The following is a 20,937-nucleotide window of genomic DNA, read 5'->3' on the forward strand; positions in this document are numbered from 1 at the left end:
CGGGGAGGGGACTGACAGTTTCAACCCCGTCGTCACACAGCTGGTTCCCCGGGCACCCAGCCCCCATCCAGTTTTGGGGGGATTTCCAAAGGTCACCTCATTAGCATAAACTCAGATGTGGTTGAAAGGGACTTGTTACAAATAACAAAAGACACCTTTGTCGCTCTAATCACCTAGGAAGCTCCAAGCATTTTAGGTGCTCTGTGCCAGGAACAGGGATGAAGACCAAAGATATTTTTCTTGTTATAAATCACACATCACAGTGATAAAGGCTCTCAACAAAGTAGGAACAGCGGGAAACTGGTACCTACGAAAAATCTACAACTCACATACCTATTGATGATCAGCTGAACACTTTCCCAACGAGATCAGAAATAAGGCAGAAACATCCATTTTCTCCACATCTAGTCAACATTGCACTGAGGTCCTGACCAGTGCAATACAGTAAGAAAAAGCGGGGGGAAGACGTCCAGATTGCAATGGAAAAAGTAAAACTGTCTTTCTCTGTGGACAACATGATTTCATTCATAGATAATCTTACAGAAGCTTTAAAAAAATGCTAGAACTATTAATTACTAATAACTGACTTTAGCAAGATCTCAGGACATAAGATCAATATACAAAAGCTGATTGAATTTCTATATACCAGCAACAATTGGATGAGTTTTAACAAAAACACTGATACATCAGTATCAAAAACATAAAAGAGTCAAAGACAAATTTAGCAAAATATGCGCAAGATCTTCACAAAACATTGCAAAACAAAAATTAAAGAAAACCTAAACACGTGGAGATATATGACGTTCACAGATAAAAAGAGTCAATAATGTTAAGACGCCAGTTCTCCCAAAATCGACTTATAGGTTCATACAATGACAATCAAAATCCCGGCAGACTTTATCATGGAATTGAGTGTGGTCTATAAATTAAAATTTTATATGGAAATTTCAAAGGGCCTGGAAGAGCCAAAACAGTCTTGAAAAAGAACAAAGTCGCAAGGATTATGCTACCTGATTTCAAGATTTACTATACAGCTACAGTCAACAAGACAGTAAGAAATTGACACAGATTAAGCAAATAAATCAATGGGAACAGAATAAGAATCCTAAATAAAAAACCACATTTATGGGGCCAGCCCCGTGGCGGAGTGATTAAGTTCTTTCTCTCTACTTCGGCGGCCCAGGATTTCGCCAGTTTGGATCCTGGGCACAGACAGGGCACCACTCGTCAAGCCATGCTGAGGTGGCGTCCCACATAGCACAGCCAGAGGCACTCACAACTAGAACATACAACCACGCACTGGGGGGCTTTGGGGAGAAGGGAAAAAAAAAAGATTGGCAACAGATGTTAGCTCAGGTGCCAATCTTAAAAAAAAAGAAAAAAATAGTCCTTAAAAACAAACACATTTATGTGGTCAGTTAATTTTCCTTGTTCTTTTTTTTGCAAAAATGCCAAAGCAATTCAATAGGGAAAGAAAAGTCTTTCTGAACAAATGGTTCTGGAACAATTGCATATCTATAACGAAAAAAAATGAATGTTAATGCTGTTGACGCAAATAACTGATAATCAATCTATACATCAAAAATGAGGTGAGTTTCATACATGAGCCAATTCGAGGACTGGAGCCTGGGACAGCGACCTCCACCAGGGAGGGACGCATTTGGAGAAGTGAGGTGCACGGAGTGGTTGCAGACCATTTTGGAACAAGAAACATACATCAAATATGACAGGAATACTTTTTTTCTTTTTACTGCAATCACAAGAGGTTTTGCTCCATACCGCAGGTCGCTCTGACGCTGGTTTCTGACAAGGATGCTTGTCTTTAAACAAATGCTGATGGGGAGGGAGGCAACATCCTATCTTTAAAGGCAGCGTTCTTTGCTTTGGGACACTGTAAATGTTTAAAGCAGATGTTCAATGCATGCTTCCCAGGCCATTCTGGAAAAGCACGGTCAGGCCAAATCGGTTTTAAACCAAAACGGCTTCCTCATACACCTCAATCTATTCACTTTCCTTCTTGATTTTCATTTATTCTATCAACACCTGCCCCAAACCATTCACAAAAATTCACTTGAGATGGAACTAACACCTAAATGTAGAAGCTAATACTAAAAAAGCTTCTAGAAGAAAACGCAGGAGAAAATCTTGCCAACCTTGGGGCAGGTAAATATTTCTTAGGACCCAGAAAGCACTCATCACAAAAAGAAAAAAATGCATACATTGGACTTCATAAAAATCAAAACATCTGCTCATCAAACAATACCACTAGGAAAGTGAAAAGGCAAGCCACAGACGTGGAGAAAATATTTAGCAGACTTACATCTGACAAGGGATCGTATCCAGAATAATGAAGAACTCTTACAACTCAGTAAGAAGACAAGAGCTCAACCAAAAAAGTCAGCAAAGGATTTAAATACACACTTCACAAAGGAAGGCATATTGATGACCGATAAGCCAATAAAACAATTATCAATATCTTGAAACCTCAGGGAAATATCAATTTAAAAAACACAATGAGGTACCACTACCCATCCACGGAGAAAGCTCAGATGAGAAAGAGCGACACCATCACATGTCGACCAGGACGTGGAGCTACCGGGACCAGCTGTGGGATGGGGAAACGGCACGCCCTCCCTGGAAAGCTGACATATTCTTATAAAGTTAAACATACGACTCGCCATTTCAAAGTGGACTTATTGGTTTATAAAGGGCTCTTGACGTCTGGTGTTAACTGTTGGCAATAGGTCACAGCAAAGAAAAAAAAAAAAAGCAAAACAAAACTTTACTGCATCTTTCAACTTAGGGTGATTTTGCTGAACAAACTTTATGAAATGTTGATCTTCACATTTATCAATCTCTCTTTCTTTTAAGATTTTTGGGTTTGGGGTCATACTTGGGAGGGGTGTCTCCACCTCAAGGAATCTTGGGGTCCCAAACCCTGGAAGTGCCGAATAGTGGACTCTGGGAACCCTGGAAACAGAGAAGCTTGTGGTCGTCATCATAAAGTCATGTGACGCTCGGGCAGAACTTTTAGGACTTTATATTTCAAAGGGACATTTCACTCGTTTACTTGATGTCTCATTTATTCACTCATCCACTCAAAGAAATGTGGACGGAGCATTGGCTTCATGTGGGCACGGTTCCAGGTGCCGGGGAGACAGCCATGAGCAAATGAGACGAACCTGGCCCTCCTGGCACCCACCCCTGCTGGGGCCGCCCTCAGCTGATGCTCACTGAGCATCTGCGATGTCCGAGCCCCGCCCAGTGCTAAGGGCACGGTCAGGCTCCCGGTTTCCAGCCTCCCATGAACACGTCCAGAGAGAGAATCTGGAGGAATGAGTTCCTCGCCCATGAGGGCCATGGAACAACCCAGAGAGCTCAGAAGGGGGATGGGGGCAAGAAGAGGACGGAGTCAGGGCTCCGAAGGGGCCGGGGGTGGCTCCAGGCTGGGGGAGGCCTCAGTCCCAGCTCCCGGGGTGGAGGGAGAGACAACTCCAGCCCTGCCCACCACCATCTGCTCACAGATGGCCATCAAGTCGGTCCAGTTCTTGAACACGGACGTGTGGTCCAAGGAGCTGCTGTGGGCACTCAGCCGGCCCGACCGGACGCATCAGGAGCAGCCCCCGGAGAAGGTGGGCCACGCCCCATCTCCCCGCAAGCAGCCCCTGCTGCCCCCGCGCAGGCCAGGGCTCTGACTGCAGGATGCAGACCTAAAGGAGGGCGGGGTCCTCGAAAGGAACTGGTGGGCCCGAGGGAAACACGGGGGCTCGGGCACCAGGACTCGAAGCTCCACCACCAGGCTGGGGTCACATGGTCCCAGAGCAGGCTGGTGAGGGCAGCTGCAGGGGCCCAGGGAGGCCGAGGGAGCCTGGTCAGGGGAGGAGGCAGACCATGAGGGTACGGGGATAGACCAAGAAGGGGGTCAGGCCCAAGACAGGAAGCTGACCCCTCCCACCCCAGGCCTTCCTGTTCCTCTACTTTGGGCTGATCCTTCAAGCCGAGGAGAACAGCAACACTGTCAGGAGGCACCTGCTAGCCCTGCTGGAAACATCCCACCAGTGGCCCAAGCAGAGGGAGGTAGGACACGGCCCCAGTCCACCCACAACTGCCTGAACCTGGGCATACAATGCTGGTCAGACTGAGCCTTCCTCCTTGGAATGTCTTAACCCTGACCCTGGTGACACTCTGAGCCCTGATCCTGATAACTCTCTGAGTCCTGACCCTGCTCACACTCTGAGCCCTGACCCTGGTCACTCTCTGAGCCCTGACCCTGGTCACACTCTGAGCCCTGATCCTGCTCACACTCTAAGCCCTGATCCTGATCACTCTCTGAGTCCTGACCCTGGTCACTCTCTGAGCCCTGATCCTGCTCACACTCTGAGCCCTGATCCTGATCACTCTCTGAGTCCTGACCCTGGTCACACTCTGAGTCCTGACCCATCACAGACAGCCCATCACAGCTGTCCGCTTCCTTGTCACGCGTGTTTCCTGGGCGCTCACTCCCCGCTTTGGCATGGGTCTGCTCCGAGCCGGTGGGGTAACAGGCCTCTAGGGAGTCCCCCTTCTTCTTGCCTCCCCCACCCACCCACCAGACCCCGTACGAGATGCTTCACGGGGCTGGGCTCAGAGTCACGTGTCCTAAAGATTGTGGGGCTGGGAGGCCGATGCCTGTGACCTCCGACGAGCCTCCCCCTTATGGGCCTCAGTTTCCCTTCCCCCAGGCGAGGGACCAGGCCTGGTCCTGTGTCCCATGTTGGTGACTCTGCTTCCCCTGGTAGGGCATCGCTCTCGCGGTGGGGCTGGCCGCAGCCCGCCACCTGGACCAGGTCTGGGCCATCCTGGAGCAGTTTGGCCGGAGCACGCCCATCAAGTGGAGCCTCCACAGCTGCTCTCCGAAGGTGCTGGCTCAGGGGTCCTCGAGGGTCTCAGCAAGTGGCTGGGACATTGGGACCCCTACCCTCCATGAAGGTCTGAGCCTCGGGTGGGGACCTGTGGGGTGATTTAGGGGCACAGGCTTTGGTCCATGCATCCTGGCCTGTGGACCGTCTCTACTCCTACCTGCGGTGTGACGCCCTGAGCCTCAGTTTCTTCCTCTTGAATAACGATTCCTCCCTCCCTGGCTGTTGGGGTTGAAAGGAGCCACGGCTGGGAAGCGCTCGGTGACGGCTCTCACAGTAGCTGGGGTGGCCGCTGTCTGTTTATTAATGGCTCTTTGACCACGTGCTTCCTCGGAAACGCGCCAAGGGCCAAAGGTCAACCTTGTGCCCCCAGTGATGGACGGCACACCCGCCCCGCCCTCACTGAACCCCAGAGACGTCCCGTGGCAGAACCTGGGGCTGCGGGAGCTCCCTTAGGACAGATGGGGGAAGGGAGCCATCATGGTTAACCAGGGACAGCCCAGCGAGGACCGGCCACCTCAGCTGGCAGGCGGCAGAGCAGGGACTGGGACCCATGTCTCAAACTCCGAGGGGCCTTGTCACTGATGGGCGTGAGCATAATGGTGCTCTGGGGACATCCAGGGGTGTCCCAGATGACCCTCCCTCTCTGGGTCTCACCCGGAGCTGAAGCTCCAAGTGCCATCGCTGCCTCTCTCGATCAAGGCACGACGACGCCAGGCCCCCGGAGCCAAGGGGAGGGAGGGGGGGATGGCCCCCTGGGGAGTGGCTACGACAGGTGGGGAGGGTGAGGGGCTTGGACGCCAGCAGGTTGCGGCAGAGCTGAGCACCCCAGCGGCCACGCCCGGGTGACCCCCAAGGCCCGTCCCAATCCCCCAGGAAGACAATCCCACTTCCCTATTTTCCTACTGAGGTAAACTGAGGCCCCAACCCCTCAGAACACCCTGCCTCCAGTACCTCTCTAGGCCCGGGGCACCTCCTGTCACCACCCCACCCAGAGGAGGGGTCCAAGGGCCCTGACGTTTCTTATCCGTCCTCCCACCCCCTCCCGCATCAGAATTCAGAGGACTTGCGGTGGAAGTGGGCCAGCAGCACCATCCTCCTCGCTTACGGCCAGGTGGCGGTCAGGGCCAAGGCCCACATCCTGCCGTGGGTGGACAACATCTTGTCACGCATGATCTACTTCTTCCACTACAGCTCCTGGGTACGCGCGGTGCCGGGGCCGCCCCTCTGGAGCCGGGGGGCCCCGCCAGAACCTGAGTCTGAGAATGCCGGGACCTCCCAGGCCTTGGAGCCCACCTCCCCACCTTCTGCTCCACCCTGGGATCCTAAAGAGCCAGGCCTGGCCTCCTTGTTGCCCCAGCTGCTCATGCGTCCACCCCACCTGAAGCTGTGCGGGCTTTCGTGATGACCCCATCCATCCCACATTTCTCCCCTTACAGCAAACCCTGGGTTTTCGCTCCAGGTGACTCCCCATCCCGCCCTATGACAACAGTCCCCTGACTCTAGACTCTGCACCAGGGCCTCCCCTCCCCCGGGCAGCCATGAGGGACCCGGCAGCCGTGAGGTCACCATACTCGAGACCTTCAGGCTCAGGGCTGCCACCCGTCAAGAGAAGCTGGACTCTGGGCTTCTTACAGGTCCCCTCCTGATGTTTAAATGCTGTCAACTTGTTCACACTTTTAAACAAAACCACATGGGCTCTCCCCTCAAAAAAAAGCCCCACGTGTATGTGGCCCCAGCTGGAAGTTCCCAGCAAGGGCCCCCCCGCTGCTCCATGTGACCTTGGCTCTCGCTCTCTCCTGCCCCCTCCTGTGCTCTCACGCGGGAACCTCACCCCTGTTGTTCCACGGCCTGACCCCATGCCAGGACGAGACCCTGAAGCAGAGCTTCCTCACGGCCGTCCTCATGCTGGCGCGGGCCATCAGCCGCAACGAGGGCGCCCACAGCTATGAATTCTCCCAGACCTCTGAGCTGCTCGAGAGTCTGATGGTGAGCGCCTGGTCTCGGAGCAGAGGACGGGGCTTCCTGGGGACGGAGGGGGTGCCCTCCCTGGACCAGCGGGGCTCATGAGAGGCTCCCGCTGGAAAAGGGGTGGGAAGTTGGATTTCTGAGTGTGTCCCGGCCTTTTGCACCTGGGAGCACATCTGTGTCCCCCACTTCTCTTGGTTCTTACGGTGGCCCTGAGCTGGCAGTTGTGTCCACCTCACAGCTGCTGTGGCTAAGGCCCGGAAAGGCCAGCACCATCCATTCTCTAGCTCAGACCACTAGTTACCAGAGATGTTGGCCCCATAGAACCCCCAGGTAGTGGAGGAGACGCACAAGTGATAGACAATTATAATAGTTAGAAATAATATTAAAAATAATCATAGTAACTGTTCCCCTTTACTGAGCTCCTGCTGTGACCCAGACGTGGTGCTTTGCACACCTTCCTTCACACGTAACACATGTGTGACAATGCCGTGTTCTTTATGAGTAAACGAAGCTCAGAGCAATTTGGAGACTTGCCAAGGTCATGCCGCTAGTGTATGGTAACCAGTATTCAGACATGACCTGTCTGATCCTAAAGTCTGTGCTCTAGTTCTGCAGGTGGGGGCCGGGGCCCCGGGGGCCCGAGGCCCCCCTGGGAGGGTGAGGAGCTGCAGCACAGCCCTGGGGGTCTCGGGGTGCTGAGCACTGAGGTCTTTAGGGAGGACGCGGCTTGGTGTCAGAAGCGAGACAGGCCAGGCTTGAGCGACTCAGCCTTCACCTGGGCGTTTGCAGGTTCTGCTGGACAAGGAGCCCCCGGACTCTCTGTGCACACTGACCCGCCAGCAGACCATCCACATCATCTCCAGCATCTGGTAGGCTCCCCGGCCCTGCACAGGGCCTCCCCCTGCATCCAATAGCTGCCTCGCAGCTCAGGCCTGGTGCCAGCAGGACAGCGAGGGGGGAGAGGTCAGAAGTCAAGGTCCCGCTGAGCAGGGCTGGGGGAGGGGCTGGGGGGATGGGCAGCTCATGGAGACCAGAGCATTGGGTTGGGGGGTCACAACCATTCCCCACAGTGAACTCACACCCCAATCAAGATCAGAGCAGCTATTCATGGCAAGACCCAGCCATGGGCAGAATCTAGAGCAGCCTCCAGCTCTCAGGAGAGGAAGTGCAAAGGGTCGCTGAGTCCAGACCCCAGCCAACATCCCAGGGGAGGAAGGGAGGCTACAGTCCAGAGGGCTCAGGGGTCTCAGGGCTGCAGGCAGCAGGTCCGGATTTAGCCTTTCCCCTTCAGGTGGGGCCAGGGGGCACCTGGGCTCCCTCCCGTAGCCAGGACAGGGTGAGGCTGATGAGGAAGTGGGGGCCCTTCCCAGCTGCCCGTTCTCAGGCTGCAGAGGCCAGGGCAGGCAGCAGGCGTGCACCCCGCGGGCCCTGCACTGCAGTGGGCAGGTGGCAGGTGCAGCTGGGCTGGCCTTCCCGGAGCAGGCAGGCCAGGTTTAAATATCCACCTCCGGGCTCCACGCCTCGCATTCCTAACTCATCCGGCCACAGATAACCTTCCAGCACCGCGCTGTTCCAGGCATTGTTCTGGGTTCTGGGGACCCAGCTGTGAGCCAGCAGGGAATGTCCCTGCTCTCTGAGGGCTGACACCGTTGGATGGGGACAGAGAGAGCAAACCACACGTATCAGGGGCTGATGAAGGAAAATGAGGCAGAGGGTAGAGGGCACGTAAAACCCTTGTGGGGTTGAGGACTAAGCGAGCCTCGGGCTGAGTCAAGGAGAATCGACGGCCTGAGCGTTGACAGATGGAGCGCCCACATGGGCCTGGCACTCTCGGGCTTCTGTGAGAGGAGACGCTTGAACAAAGCCCTGAACGAGTGAGAGAGGGAGCCCTGTGGGTACCCCCGACCCAAGGGAATGGCCTGTGCAAAGGCCCTGAGGCTGGAACACACCTGGGTGCTGGAGGACCAGCAAGGGGGCCAGAGTGACTGGGGCAGAGTGAGCAAGGGGCAAGTACCAGTGAGGTCCCAGGGGTCACAGGAAGGTCATACAGGCCACAGCAGGGACGTGGGCTCTTGGCTGAGCAAAGTGGGCCTTTGAGGGGATGATGTTTGAGAGAGATGTGTGGCTTCTGGGAGGAGAGCGGATGGTGCTACCAGGGTGGAAAATGCAGGACCTGTGAGGAGCCCCTAGAACAACCCAGCAGAAAGATAATGAGTGACGAGGGTAGTCGCTGCTGAAATTCTGGATAAATTGTGATAGGAGAGCTGGCGAGACCTTCTTTCCTGCTGAGAGAAGGGAGAGTCATGGGTGTGCAGAGGGCTTCGCCCCAAGCATCCAGAAGGACGGCATCGCCGTCTACTGTGTTGGGGCAGGCCGTGGGCGGTGGCCTCGAGGGCAGGTCCATTTGGGGACAAGCTAAGATTGAGACACCTGTCAGACATCACCTAACGACGCAGTGGGTAGTTGAGGACATTTGTCTGGAGTTCAGGGAGAGGCCCAGACTGAAGACACAAGGTCAGGGTCATCAGCATCCAGGTGGCTTTTAAGGCCAGAGATGGAAAGAGGTGGACCAAGGCCGGGGCTGGGTGCCTGGTGCTGAGAGGGCCAGGGAACGGGAGGAGCCGGTGGAGGGGCCCAGACGGGGGTAGAGGGTTGGGGGTGAGGCAGGGAGCAAGGGAAGGAGCGTGCCCAGGACGGGGCGATCAATTCATCAAAGCCACTGATGGCCAGCCAGGACCAGGCCTCGGACCTGCCCATCGGAGGCCCCCCATGACCGGCTGGGAGCAGTGGGGAGTGTTCAGGGTGGAATCCAGATTGGGTGCACCTGACGGGGGCGGGGAGCGCCAGGAGGTCACGTGCAGACCACCCTTCCTGGAGTTTTGGGATGACGGGGAGGAGAGGAGTCGGGCAGAGCCTGGAGGGGAAGCAGAGTCGGGAGAGGTCTATTAGGCAGGAGAAAATGCCAGCTGTGGGGATCCCGGTAGCCACACCAAGGTAAAACGCCTCTCAGGGTCGGCCCACAGGAAGCCCTCAATAAACAGCAGGTATTATTATTAATTCAGACCTCAAAGAATGAAAGTTTGGCATGATTTGCCAAAACAGAGCCACCAAAGGTCAATGGTATAACCAGGGCTGGGCAAAACCAGTCTGCCGGTAAAGGGGAGCTCCTGCTCCCAGCCAGGCCAGGGGAGTCCCTTATAGACCCCCGTGGAATTGGCCTGCTCAGGAGGCCGGAGTCTCTGGTCAACGCAGTGAGGGCACACCTGAGTCCCTGCTCTGGGCTCACAGACTCCTGACTGTTCTGGTGCGGGCCCCCTCCCAGCCACCAGCCCCCACGCCCCGCCCTCACGGCCCTCCATCCTCCAACAGCAAGCTGAGGCCGCCCCCAGACCCAGAGAGGAAATCGCGGCTTCTGTCCACCTGCCTCCGGAGCGTGCTGGCCCTGCCGCTGCTGGACGTCCTGGAGAAACACACCTGCCTCTATCTGGAGCCGCCCAACATACAGGTGCCACCTGGGCGCCCGCAGCCCTATGCCAAGAGGGGCCCCTCAGGCTCTGCCTGCTGCTCGTGGCTTGAGAGGGGGCGGGCTGGATGGGCATGGCCCTGACCCCCCGACAGGCCAGGGCTGGGGGACCCTGGACATATTTCTTAACTGCTCTGAGCCTCCCTTGCCCACCTGTAAAATGGGGGTGAGCATCACAGAGCCGACGGTACTTAACACCTGGGGCGAAAGGAGATACTGGGTGCCCCGTGGGGGGTGCCGAGGGCACTCTTTAAATAGGAGTGAAGATGGCTCCCTCCTCTGCTGCCCCACTGAGCCTGCAGGAGGGAGCTCTGGGATGCTCTCCAGCCCTCTGGGCAGCCGCCCACCCCTTCTGGGTTCTGGTGAATAGAAGTCCCCCCCTGCAGGGAGACATCGTGACTGGCTCACACAGGAAGCGCAACCTGGTGCCAGGCGCTGGGCTGGAGGCGCCTGTTTGTCCCCATCAAGTGTCCACCTGCACCCTGGCAGGTGGGGCTGGCTTCACGCCCAGTTCTCAGGTGATAAAGGTGGGCTCAGAGAGCCAAAGGGACTTCCCCAGGACGCCCAGGGAGATCTTCGCCAGTGGCCCAGGGCTCCGCTCCACTTGGGCGCTGACAGGAGGGTAGACTGGGTCTTTTCTGTGGCCCCCACCCTCCCTGAGGCAAGCCAAGCAGTAGAGACGGGGGGTCTCGTGTGTGAAACTCGGCAGTCCGGACTAGCTGCATAATTTGCTGGGATGGGTGCAAAATGAAGATGGGAGACCCGTGTTTAAAACTTATGAAGAATTCCCAGATGGTGACATCAGAGCCGTAAACCCAGCTCTCGGAGCGCCCTTCTGAGCACCCTATCTTGGATGGGTTGCACGCCCATGAATCCAGCCCTGCTGGGAGTGAACTTGCTTTGGCCACTGAGAAACCCGTGACCTTGGCCGGGTCCCAGACTGCCCCCTGCCCCAGCTGCCAAATAGGGATCGACTGTGGTAGGGCCCTCCTGGGCGTGGCGTGAGCTTGCTGCTGTGCAGCCTAGCCCGGGGAGTGTGCAGGAAGTGGTACCACCAGCATGGAGAGGCCAGTGCCCTCAGGCCCCACGGCAGGCCTCGGCGCTCCGTCCCACAGGGCTTGGTGGCCCCCTGACCTGCTCCTCACACTGGCACAGGCCCTCTACAACAAGACCTCAGAGGCACTGGACCAGATGCTACAGAGCTTCATCATTCAGAACCCTACAGCTGACGAGCTGCACCTCCTGCTGTCGGTGAGGGCCGGCGGGGGCGGCACAGGGGGTGGCACGGATGGGGCAGAGGATGGACAAAGGAGGATGTCCCAGAGGAGGCAGGGCCTGAACTGGGCGCAGGTGTGGTCCCGGGTCACAGAGGCCTGAGGGCTGTCCATCTTTAGGGGTCACAGTGGTTTGGAACAACTCGGTGAGGGGTCAGCAGGTGCAGCTTGCTGGTAAGTGGGACTTGAATGCCACACTAAAGGGAACAGGTGAGGAAACGGCCATGGCCCTGGCCAGGACCTGCACTCCCTGCCCCCAGCGAACTTCCCCTGCAGCAGTGCCCCCAGCGGGGAGGGGGTCTCATGAGCCCACCAACCCCGTTCTCTCACTGCCCCCTGAACATACTGCCTGAGAGGATGGAAGCCAGTCAACAGGCAGGGAGAGTGCAGGGGCGGGCGAGGGCCCAGAGAGGGGAGGCTGGCTCTGCTGGGAGGGTCGGAGACTCACCAGAATGAGGAGTAAGGAGGTGGCTGGGAAGAGAAGGGAAGGGCCAGCCGCAGAGGCAGGCAGGGGAGAGGGGAGCAGCACGATGGAGCACAGTGTCCCAGAACGGAGGCTGCTCTGACCACTGGAGCAGGGGAGGGGTCAAGGGCGGGGTGTGCAGGGGGGTTAGAGTGAGGTCAGGGCAGCAGGGGCCAGACCACCTCAGGCTTAGGGGCCTGGTGGCGGTGAGGGGAGCCGCTGAGGCAGAGGCTCCCGACCTGGGCGCAGAGATGGAAGTTGGGGTGTGAGAACACGGCTAGGAGGAAATGGCAGCTGCCTTTTCACTCAACTCACACTGCAGAGTAGCGCGTCCCTCCCCTGGGAATGTTGGTGACAAACCACGGCAGTGCCAGGAGTAGCTGTGTCTGCCACCAAGGGAAGTCACAGATGTTGTCGTAGCACGTCACGGGGTCACAGAATCTCCAAACGCGGTTTATCCTCACCCAACTTCAGAATCACTGGCTCTAATTATCTATCACCTTCACAGAGAGGCTCAAATTTGGCTTAACAGTGTTCAACATAACTGTGTCAATATGCCTTTGTATCCCTTTGTAATTCTGTGCGCTTATGTTGTGCACTGAAAAGCATTGCTCTGGAAAGAGGCACACAGTGTGAAACAGGTTAAAAACCAGGAGCCTCAAAGGGCCTTGAGCAGGAGGGGCGTGTCAGCTCCAAAGGAAGGAAATGACTCCTCTTGTGGCCCTCTGCCTGGGCACAGGCATTGGCGAGGCTGTGGGAAGGGACAAGGAAGGCCTGACTGATGGGGGGCTGGCCTGGAAGGGGGGGGGGGGGGGCCTCCGGGGGGGGGGGGGGGGGCCTAGGTGGGGGGGTGGAGCCAGAGCCTCGCTTCTGGAAGAGAGCCTTGCGGGGGGGGGGGGCCGGGGCGGGGGGGGGGGGGGGCTGGGGCTGCGGGGTGTGGCCTGGTCTGGGGTGGGCGTGGCCTTGTCTATGGGCAGGGCCTGAGCCCAGGAAAAGGGCAGTACCTTGCTTATGGAGCATCTTGCCGAGGGGGTGGAGCCTGGTCGGAGGGTGGGTGGGGCCTGAGCAGGGGGTGTGGCCTGGGCTGAGGCTGGGCTTGGCCTGGGCCGGGATGGGCAGAGCCTGGGTCCAGGGCAGGGCCGAGCCTGGTCGGAGCTGGGGTCCGCGGCTGTGGCAGCCTTCCTTTCCCCCCGCCCCCGCAGCACCTGTACGTCTGGCTGGCGTCGGAGAAGGCGCACGAGCGGCAGCGGGCTGTGCACAGTTGCAAGACCCTCCTGGAATTCCTGAACCGAAACATCTGCCTGGACGTGAGTACACGCGTCGCCGGCCCCATGCCCCCTCTGCTGCCCCAACCAAACACCCTCCTTCCAGGGCCAGCCAGGCTTTTGGGGTTCAAAGCCCCCTGAGTCCCTGCCACCAGGACAGGGTGGATCCCTGAGTGCCCTGCCCAGCCAGGTAATCCCCCTTTTTACCCACAAGGAAACAGCCTGGAGCGAGGGTGTGGGACCCCTGCTCAAGGCATCCCAGCTGGGCTCTGAACCCAGGTGCCCTGACCCCTGACCCCTGACCCAGGAGGCTGGGCTCTCGTCCACACATCTTGACACCTCGGGCAGGTTTTTCTGAGCCCCGAGTCCTGTCAGAGTGATACAGTGGGAATCACATGGGGGGGGGGGGGGGGGCCGTGAAAGGGCTCCTAAAGTGTGCCCTGCCCCAGACTAGGGTCAGCAGCTACTGCGTGGGGCAGCCACCAGCCCATCGCCCTCCTCTCCGTCCATCACCACCCCCATCGTTTCATGGTTCACAACTTGCCACCTGTCGCTCTCGCCCTTGGGTTGAACGAACACCAGCACATGTTCAGGGAGTGAGCGGTTCTGTGTTTATCAGCCAAAGTCGGCCTTAATTCCTCGGGGAGACGCATGGGGAGACGTGGTAATTAGTTCCTGGCCCCATGCTGGCGGGTGTGCCTTTCTGATGCCGGAGCGGTGTTGGGCAGCAGGGACTGTCTGTGCGGCAGAGCTCACTGCACAGACCCCTCCAGCATTCCTGTGATGAGGGGGCCCCCTCTGGAGGGGTTCAAAGTGCCTTCACTTTACTCCAAATCAATTTCCACGCCACGGGACTGGGACTAGGGTGAGACAAGAGAGGCACTTGCCTCGCAGGTGACATTTATAGGGGCGCCAAGACACCCCACAGTCAGATAAGTATTTTAATGTGATGTTTTAAACAATCCGCTCTGCACACTGTGGCCTGGGGGCTGGCCGCCTATTATTGTAAATAAAGGTTTATTGGGACCAGGGCGGGCATCAGGGTGAGGAGAGAAAGGCAAGGTCATAGAACTGCCAGGTCGGATCCTGTCTTTATTTACAATTTTGAAACTTCGTTCATCATGGATTTTTGCATTCATTTTCATTTTTCTAAATATGACATTAAACTATTATTTCTCTTGATTTCTGAGCTTTTTGACCACCTCTTAAGTTTTACCCAAACCCAAGTCCTGGCCCTGGCACACAGTTTGAGGGGTCCCTTCTGACGCTGGCCGTGCTGGGCTGAGTGCACAGCAGGGTGGGGGCTCCGTGGTAGGTCCTGTCTTCAGTGGGTCCCCTGTACTCTCACCACAGCCAAAAGAGGACTTCAAACGGATTGGGCAGCTGGTGGGCATGCTGGGGATTCTGTGCCAGGACCCGGACAAGGCCACTCAGGGCTCCAGCCTGGAGGGGGTGGGCCATCTCTACCAGCTCCTGATACGCCAGAGAGGTGAGCCCCCACGGGCCACCACGGTGGACCCACTCCCACCCCAACCACAGCCTCAGCCTCACCTGTGCCAGCACCCCTGAATTCAGCTCCCAAACCCACCTCTGACCTCAACCATAGCCCTGTGATGGCCTCACCTGACCCCCAGACCCTCTCTGACTCCCGTCCACAAACTCAGGCACAGGCCTGACCCTTACTGCAATGAGCCCAGCCCAACTCCTGCCCATCCCACCCTAGACCCCAAGCCCACCCCGGCCCTGCCCTCACCCCTGCCCGATCCCGCCCCGCCGCCCCTGGCCAGCAGGGATGGCTTCACAGGTGGAAGCACAGACCCCCAAGCAGTCTTCCCAGCCCAGTGCCGATGAAGCCCCTTTATGGAGCAGCGGGGACCAGAAGACCACTCCCCCGACCCCCCAGGAGATGGTGACCCCGAAGGACAGCATCTCCCAGTTCAGCAGCTCCCAAGTCATCAAGGTCAAAGCCCTTAGAGTCGTGGGCAGGTCAGGGGTGGGGGGCGTGGTCATGCTCTGCTCCGAGCCCCACTGCCACCGCCCTGTCTGAGAGGGTTCCCGCTGTCTGTGTGGCCTGGCTGGACTCAGGGGGTCAGCACCCGGGCTGGGGTGTGAGTATTAAAACTGAGGCTGGGATCTTGCCTGCATCTTTGGTGGTTAACTGAGAGCGTTTGGAGAAGACCCCAGCCCCCGGCCTGGGATGGGGGAGCTGGGGGAGGGGGAAAGGAGGGAGGGGGCTGGGGACAGACTCTGGGGTCAGCAGCCCAGGCTTGAGTCCCAGCTCTGTCTCTCATGGCTGTGCAACCTTGGCCAAGCCCCTCTCCTCTCTGAGCCTCAGCCTTCCTCTGTAAAATGGGCAGAGTGGTGCCAATGAAGTCCTGGCCGCCATGAGGCCCCAGTAGTGGCGCTCTCAGGGCGGTTCCGACGGTAGGTTCTCTCTGAGGCACCATAGATGTCCTGCCCTCTGAGTTTGACCCTTGCAGGAAGACCACTCTGCAGAAATACCCCCCACTTCCTCATTTTCCCAGGGGCTTCCCTTAATCCTCCAAAAGCCAAACCCCCCTCCTTTGAAGGCGTGTCGTGTCTCCCCTCCCACTGTCATCCGGTCTACCCCGGCCAGATCCTCCCAGGTCAACAGCTCAGGGAGGATCCCCAAGGTCAGTTCCCCAAGGTCCCTTTCATCACACCCTGCCCCCCGCCCCAGTGAAATCTATCTTTGGGACAGTCCGCATCTGATGCGAACTGTGTTCTCCTCTGAAGACAAGCGAGGCTGAGGCACAGGGTGAGGGCGGGATGCTGGCGTTGGCTGAACGGGCCGTGTTCCACGGAGCCTCATGTTCTGAGCGGTCAGTTCATGACGTCTAGACATAGTGGCTTCAGCATGGTGACCTGCCCGTTCTGGGTGTGGAGCCCATGGCTAACGAAGACCCCCGCTCTTGCTATGCTTGTCAGTCTCCCATTAGACCTCGAGCCAGAAGTGAGATCTCGCCAGGGCCCAGCACAGGGCCTGAGGGCAGAGCCAGTCTTCAGTAAACACCATTAAGTCGAAACAAATTGAACCAAATGATGATGTGGCGGCACACGGCTCGTAAGTGCCCCAGCGGGTTTTGAATCCAGTCCTGGCTGACTCCAAACCCGTGCTCTCTGCAGCTACAGCAAGCTGTCAGTACTGAGGCTGATCAGAAGTTTAGTAAGAAAGTCTGAAGCCCTGGGGCCAACACATCGATTGTCTGGGCCCAAATGGGAAAACTTGGCTTGGCTTCAGTTTATGCCAAAGAACCTGGGCTCGGGGCAGAGGCAAGGCAGCAAAGGAGGGCCCCAGTGACCGCCAGCTCAGTGGAGGCTGGTGGTGAAGGGCCCCAGAGCCCTCAGGCTCACAGGTGGACTGACTGACTGGAAGCCTAGCATCTAGGACCAGGAAGGGGCAGTCTGCCCTAACCTGTGCTGTCCCCACACCCAGGGAGTGGGTGTTCAGCTCTGGCTCTCCTTGGACGAGAGACAATGACAAATAGGAGCACAGAGAGGAGAGAGGATGGGACAGTCTGCTAATCAAGGGATGGTAGATCCAGGAAGGTTTAGGATGGAGAACAGACCTGGGTTCTGGTCCCAAGTCTGTCCTTGACTCCCCATGTGGTCTTGGACACACTACACCTTTATCACCACCATCATCATCACCATCACCACATCAGCAACAGCAACACCATCACCCCCACCACCACCACCACCACCACCATCAGCAACAGCAACACCATCACCACCACCACCACCACCACCACCACCATCAGCAACAGCAACACCATCACCACCACCATCACCACCATCAGCAACAGCAATACCATTACCACCACTATCACCACCATCACCATCATCTCTACCACCATTATCACCACCACCACCATCACCATCACCGCCATCACCACCACCACCATCACCACCATCAGCAACAGCAACACCATCACCACCACCATCACCACCATCATCACCACCATCATCACCACCACCATCACCACCATGACCACCATCTCTGCCACCTCCATCTCACACTGATCATGCCCTGGGTTAAAGGAAGACATCTCATAAGTGTTTACCAATCCTGAGATTGTAGTATTCTGGAATTCTGAGAATCTAACCACCATTCCAAGTTGAATTTCTTCACAAACGTTCTAAATACTAGAACTTTAACCAAAATTTAATATTTAGAAAACGATTTTAAATTTAATCTTCTAACAAATGTTCTAACTACATTTGTAATAGCAAAATATTCTTTTTAAAGTTATTATAAAATACAAATATTTCATTAAAATTATTTTAACATTCTAACAAACTAATAACCTACTATTCTCACATTTTACCAGAATTTTAGAATAATAAGATTCTAATAAATATTCTAACATCCATTATTTAACACTTATTTTTATATGTGATATAAAAAAAATCGTCCTAACAGACTTTCACACATTTCAACAAATACCCTAACATGCAAAGAAACGTGTTACCATCCTTAACATCCTTGTAAACATTATAATTTTCTGTCAGGCTTCCCAACTGTCACTCCATCGGCAGCATTCTGTTTTCCTCTGATTATCAGATGCTCCATGTCAGGCCCTTCCGATAGAACTTTCTGGGAGGACAGAAGTGTCTATGTCTGCACTATCCAAGGTAGCCACTGGCCGTGTGTGGCTACGGAGCACTTGAAATGTGACTAGTGCAACGGAGGGACTGAATTTTAAATTTTACTTAAAGTTTAAATAGTTGCATGTGGCTGGTGACTACCATATTGAGCAACGATGCTCTAAATCTTTCTGGAAGGTTCTGCCTGGGCAGCCCACGCTGGCCCAGCACTCCCTCTCAGAGACACGGTCTGAGGCTGTGGAGCAGCGATCCCATCCACCACCTTGCATTTCCCCCAGCGCCTCTTCATTGCCCTGAGCGCTCATGGTCTGGTGTCGGAGGTGACACCCACCTCGCTGGACCGTTAGAGCTGCTGCTGGGAGAATGTGGGCCGAGAGCAGAGTCAGGCTCCCGAGGAGGCCCTATGGTGGGACAGAGCCCTGGGTTCCAGACCCAGCCTTGGCCTGCCCAGCCCCACCCTACACCATGCTGAGGGCAGCCCCTGCGCCTCTCTGGGCCTGGGGCTGGGTCCCTGTGGCCTTGAAGATCCTTCGAAGCTCTACGGTTCAGTGGCTCTTGATTAAAATGCGGGGGCCTGGTGTGGGGAGCACCCAGCCGGGATGAGGCTAGCAGATGAGGAAGGCCGTGAGGTGAGGACGGGGCAGAGGCGGGGAAGAGAGGAGGCTGGCTGGGCCACACGGGTCCTGGGACACACGCTGGAGTCTGAGTGATGGGGGGCCGTGCTTCTGCCCTGCGATGGGCATCGTGCCCTCCCTTCCTGCCCCCTGGGCTGTGGTGGGCTCAGAGAGATGTGCAGGTGACCAAACTGCAAAATGGGGGACACGTGTTGGAGGAGCCGGAGGACTGGGGCTCAGGAGTCTGGAAGCGCTCAGAGGCTGTGGGAGCTGGAGCAAAGGAGAGGGGCTGAGAGCAGAGGCAGGATGTGGGCACCCGGCCACAGGCAACCCGCGCTGATGGCTGCCCTCCACTCCCGCTGCCACAGGAGGTCATGAAGCATCTCACCATGGCAGAGCTGACTGACTTCCTCTGGACGGCCATCGACGGCCTGGGCTCCGCTAGCCCCTTCCGCGTGCAGGCGGCTGCCGACATGCTGCTCGCTGCCGTCCAGGAGCACGGGGCCACGCTGGAGACTGTGAGGGGCCTGGGACCCCCGCTGAGGGCCAGACAGGATGGGGCAGGGGGCGTAGGGCCAGCCCGGCAGTCGGCACCCAGGGGCTAGGGCCTCTGGGCCAAGGGGGTGTCCCTGAGCTTGGGCCTGATGGGGGAGACACAGACCCCACCCTGATAGGTCCCACTGAATGAAGGAATGAGGGGATGGCCATGGGGTGAGGTGTTGTGGCGCCCTGGGTGGTGTTTGCAGGGTCGTGGGGCAGACGTGCATTGATTGAGCAGCTGCTGTTCACCCTAGTATGAGAGTAGAGGAGGAGAGGGCACAGCCTGGCCCTCCAGGAGCCCTCCGTCTGATGGAGGGGACAGACATGGGACAGCTGAGGGTGGACAGCATAGTGACCGGAAGGCAAAGGGCTGCACCCAGGGGGCGGGGGCCCCCAAAAGAGGAGGACTAGTGCCATGTCCTGCAGCCTCGGAAGCCTCAGGTGGGGGGATGCTGGAGCTGGGCGTTAACGGACAGGAAGCGGGAGAGGAGGGCATTCAGGGCATCCGAACAGCAGGTGCCAAGTGGTGTGTTAGGAGAGGGCGAGGCAGGTGTGTCCAAACCCTCCAGTGACTGGGCGCCTTTCGGACAGAGTTAGAAGACCCCACATGCCATGCAAAAAGTAGTGGGACCTGTCTCCCCCTCACACTGGGACTCCACATCTGACCAGGCATCCAGGAGAGGGAAATGCCTCCCCCGTCAGACTTCCCTGGGCAGGGCGGTGCCTCCCCCATCAGAATTCCCTGGGAGGGCTGTGCCTCCCCGCTCAGATTTCCCTGGGCAGGGCTGTGCCTCCCATGTCAGACTTCCCTGGGCAGGGCGGTGCCTCCCCCGTCAGACTTCCCTGGGCAGAGCTGTGCCTTCCCCATCAGACTTCCCTGGGCAGGGCTGTGCCTCTCCCCTCAGACTTCCCCGGGCAGGACTGTGCCTCCCCCATCAGACTTCCCTGGGCAGAGCTGTGCCTCTCCCATGTCTGAAGGGACTCCACGCTCCCCAGGGCAGGACCTCCCTCCCCCGTTAGGCTCAGCAGCGCAGGGCCTGGCCACACCCCTCAGACTGACCGTCTCCCCCATCCTCTGCCTCCCTGCACAGGTTGCCACCCTGGGCCGGGCCATCCACCTGCAGCTCTGCTCTGTCCGCATTCCCCAAGCCAGGGAGAATGTCCTGCTTGCCGTCACCCTGCTGGCCCGGAACCACACCCCCGAGCTGGTGGCCACCTTCCTGGACTTCTCCATATCCCTGGACAGGTGCCCAGCCCCCCCCCCCCCCCCCCCCCCCCTCCCCCCCCCGGGCGCCCCCCCGCCCGGCCCCCCCCAACCCACGGGGAGACCCCACGGGGCTGGGGTTAGGGAGAAAGCCATATACCTGTTCATTTACGGTGCTCCCCCTGGGGCTGGCTCTGGGAGGCTCCGCTCACCGTTCCTTCTGTCGGTGTTCCACATGAAGCATCTCTGCCCCAGGCTGGACCACCTGTCACCTAGTGGAGAGGGGGCCCAGGATGCTCCTGGCATGACCCCAGCCAACACCAAAGCCTGGCCATCCATCCTTCCTGCTCCTCCAAGGAGCCTCCTTGCTGCGCCCCCCGCCCCCCAACAGTGGCCACCACAGCCTCAGACCCCTGAGCCTGTAGGCGTCCTCTTCCTCCCTGCTCTGAGTCCCAGGTCCTCAGTGTGTGTCACCTGCTACCCAACCACCTCGTGCCTGCCCTGGGTCACCCCTTGGACCTTGAGGATGTAGCTCCTGGTCACGGACCCCCTCTAG

The 20,937-nt window shown here is 57.4% G+C and overlaps 1 protein-coding gene across 1 annotated transcript in view; it reads left to right on the top strand.

The window, feature by feature from the left end:
- LOC124228160 (maestro heat-like repeat family member 5) overlaps positions 1 to 20,937 on the top strand; it is a 63,436-nt gene that overhangs the window by 19,198 nt on the left and 23,301 nt on the right. The window contains exons 7-20 of the mRNA XM_046642495.1: positions 3,525 to 3,632; positions 3,961 to 4,077; positions 4,779 to 4,898; positions 5,953 to 6,099; positions 6,765 to 6,887; positions 7,659 to 7,738; positions 10,239 to 10,374; positions 10,779 to 10,919; positions 11,548 to 11,643; positions 13,332 to 13,436; positions 14,748 to 14,883; positions 15,182 to 15,354; positions 19,006 to 19,155; positions 20,269 to 20,423. Of these exons, the coding sequence (XP_046498451.1) occupies positions 3,525 to 3,632; positions 3,961 to 4,077; positions 4,779 to 4,898; positions 5,953 to 6,099; positions 6,765 to 6,887; positions 7,659 to 7,738; positions 10,239 to 10,374; positions 10,779 to 10,919; positions 11,548 to 11,643; positions 13,332 to 13,436; positions 14,748 to 14,883; positions 15,182 to 15,354; positions 19,006 to 19,155; positions 20,269 to 20,423 (1,787 nt within the window). The remainder of the gene's footprint in view (positions 1 to 3,524; positions 3,633 to 3,960; positions 4,078 to 4,778; positions 4,899 to 5,952; positions 6,100 to 6,764; positions 6,888 to 7,658; positions 7,739 to 10,238; positions 10,375 to 10,778; positions 10,920 to 11,547; positions 11,644 to 13,331; positions 13,437 to 14,747; positions 14,884 to 15,181; positions 15,355 to 19,005; positions 19,156 to 20,268; positions 20,424 to 20,937) is intronic.

The sequence above is a fragment of the Equus quagga genome, chromosome 16 (assembly GCF_021613505.1).
Source record: "Equus quagga isolate Etosha38 chromosome 16, UCLA_HA_Equagga_1.0, whole genome shotgun sequence".
NCBI classification, from domain to species: Eukaryota; Metazoa; Chordata; class Mammalia; order Perissodactyla; family Equidae; genus Equus; species Equus quagga.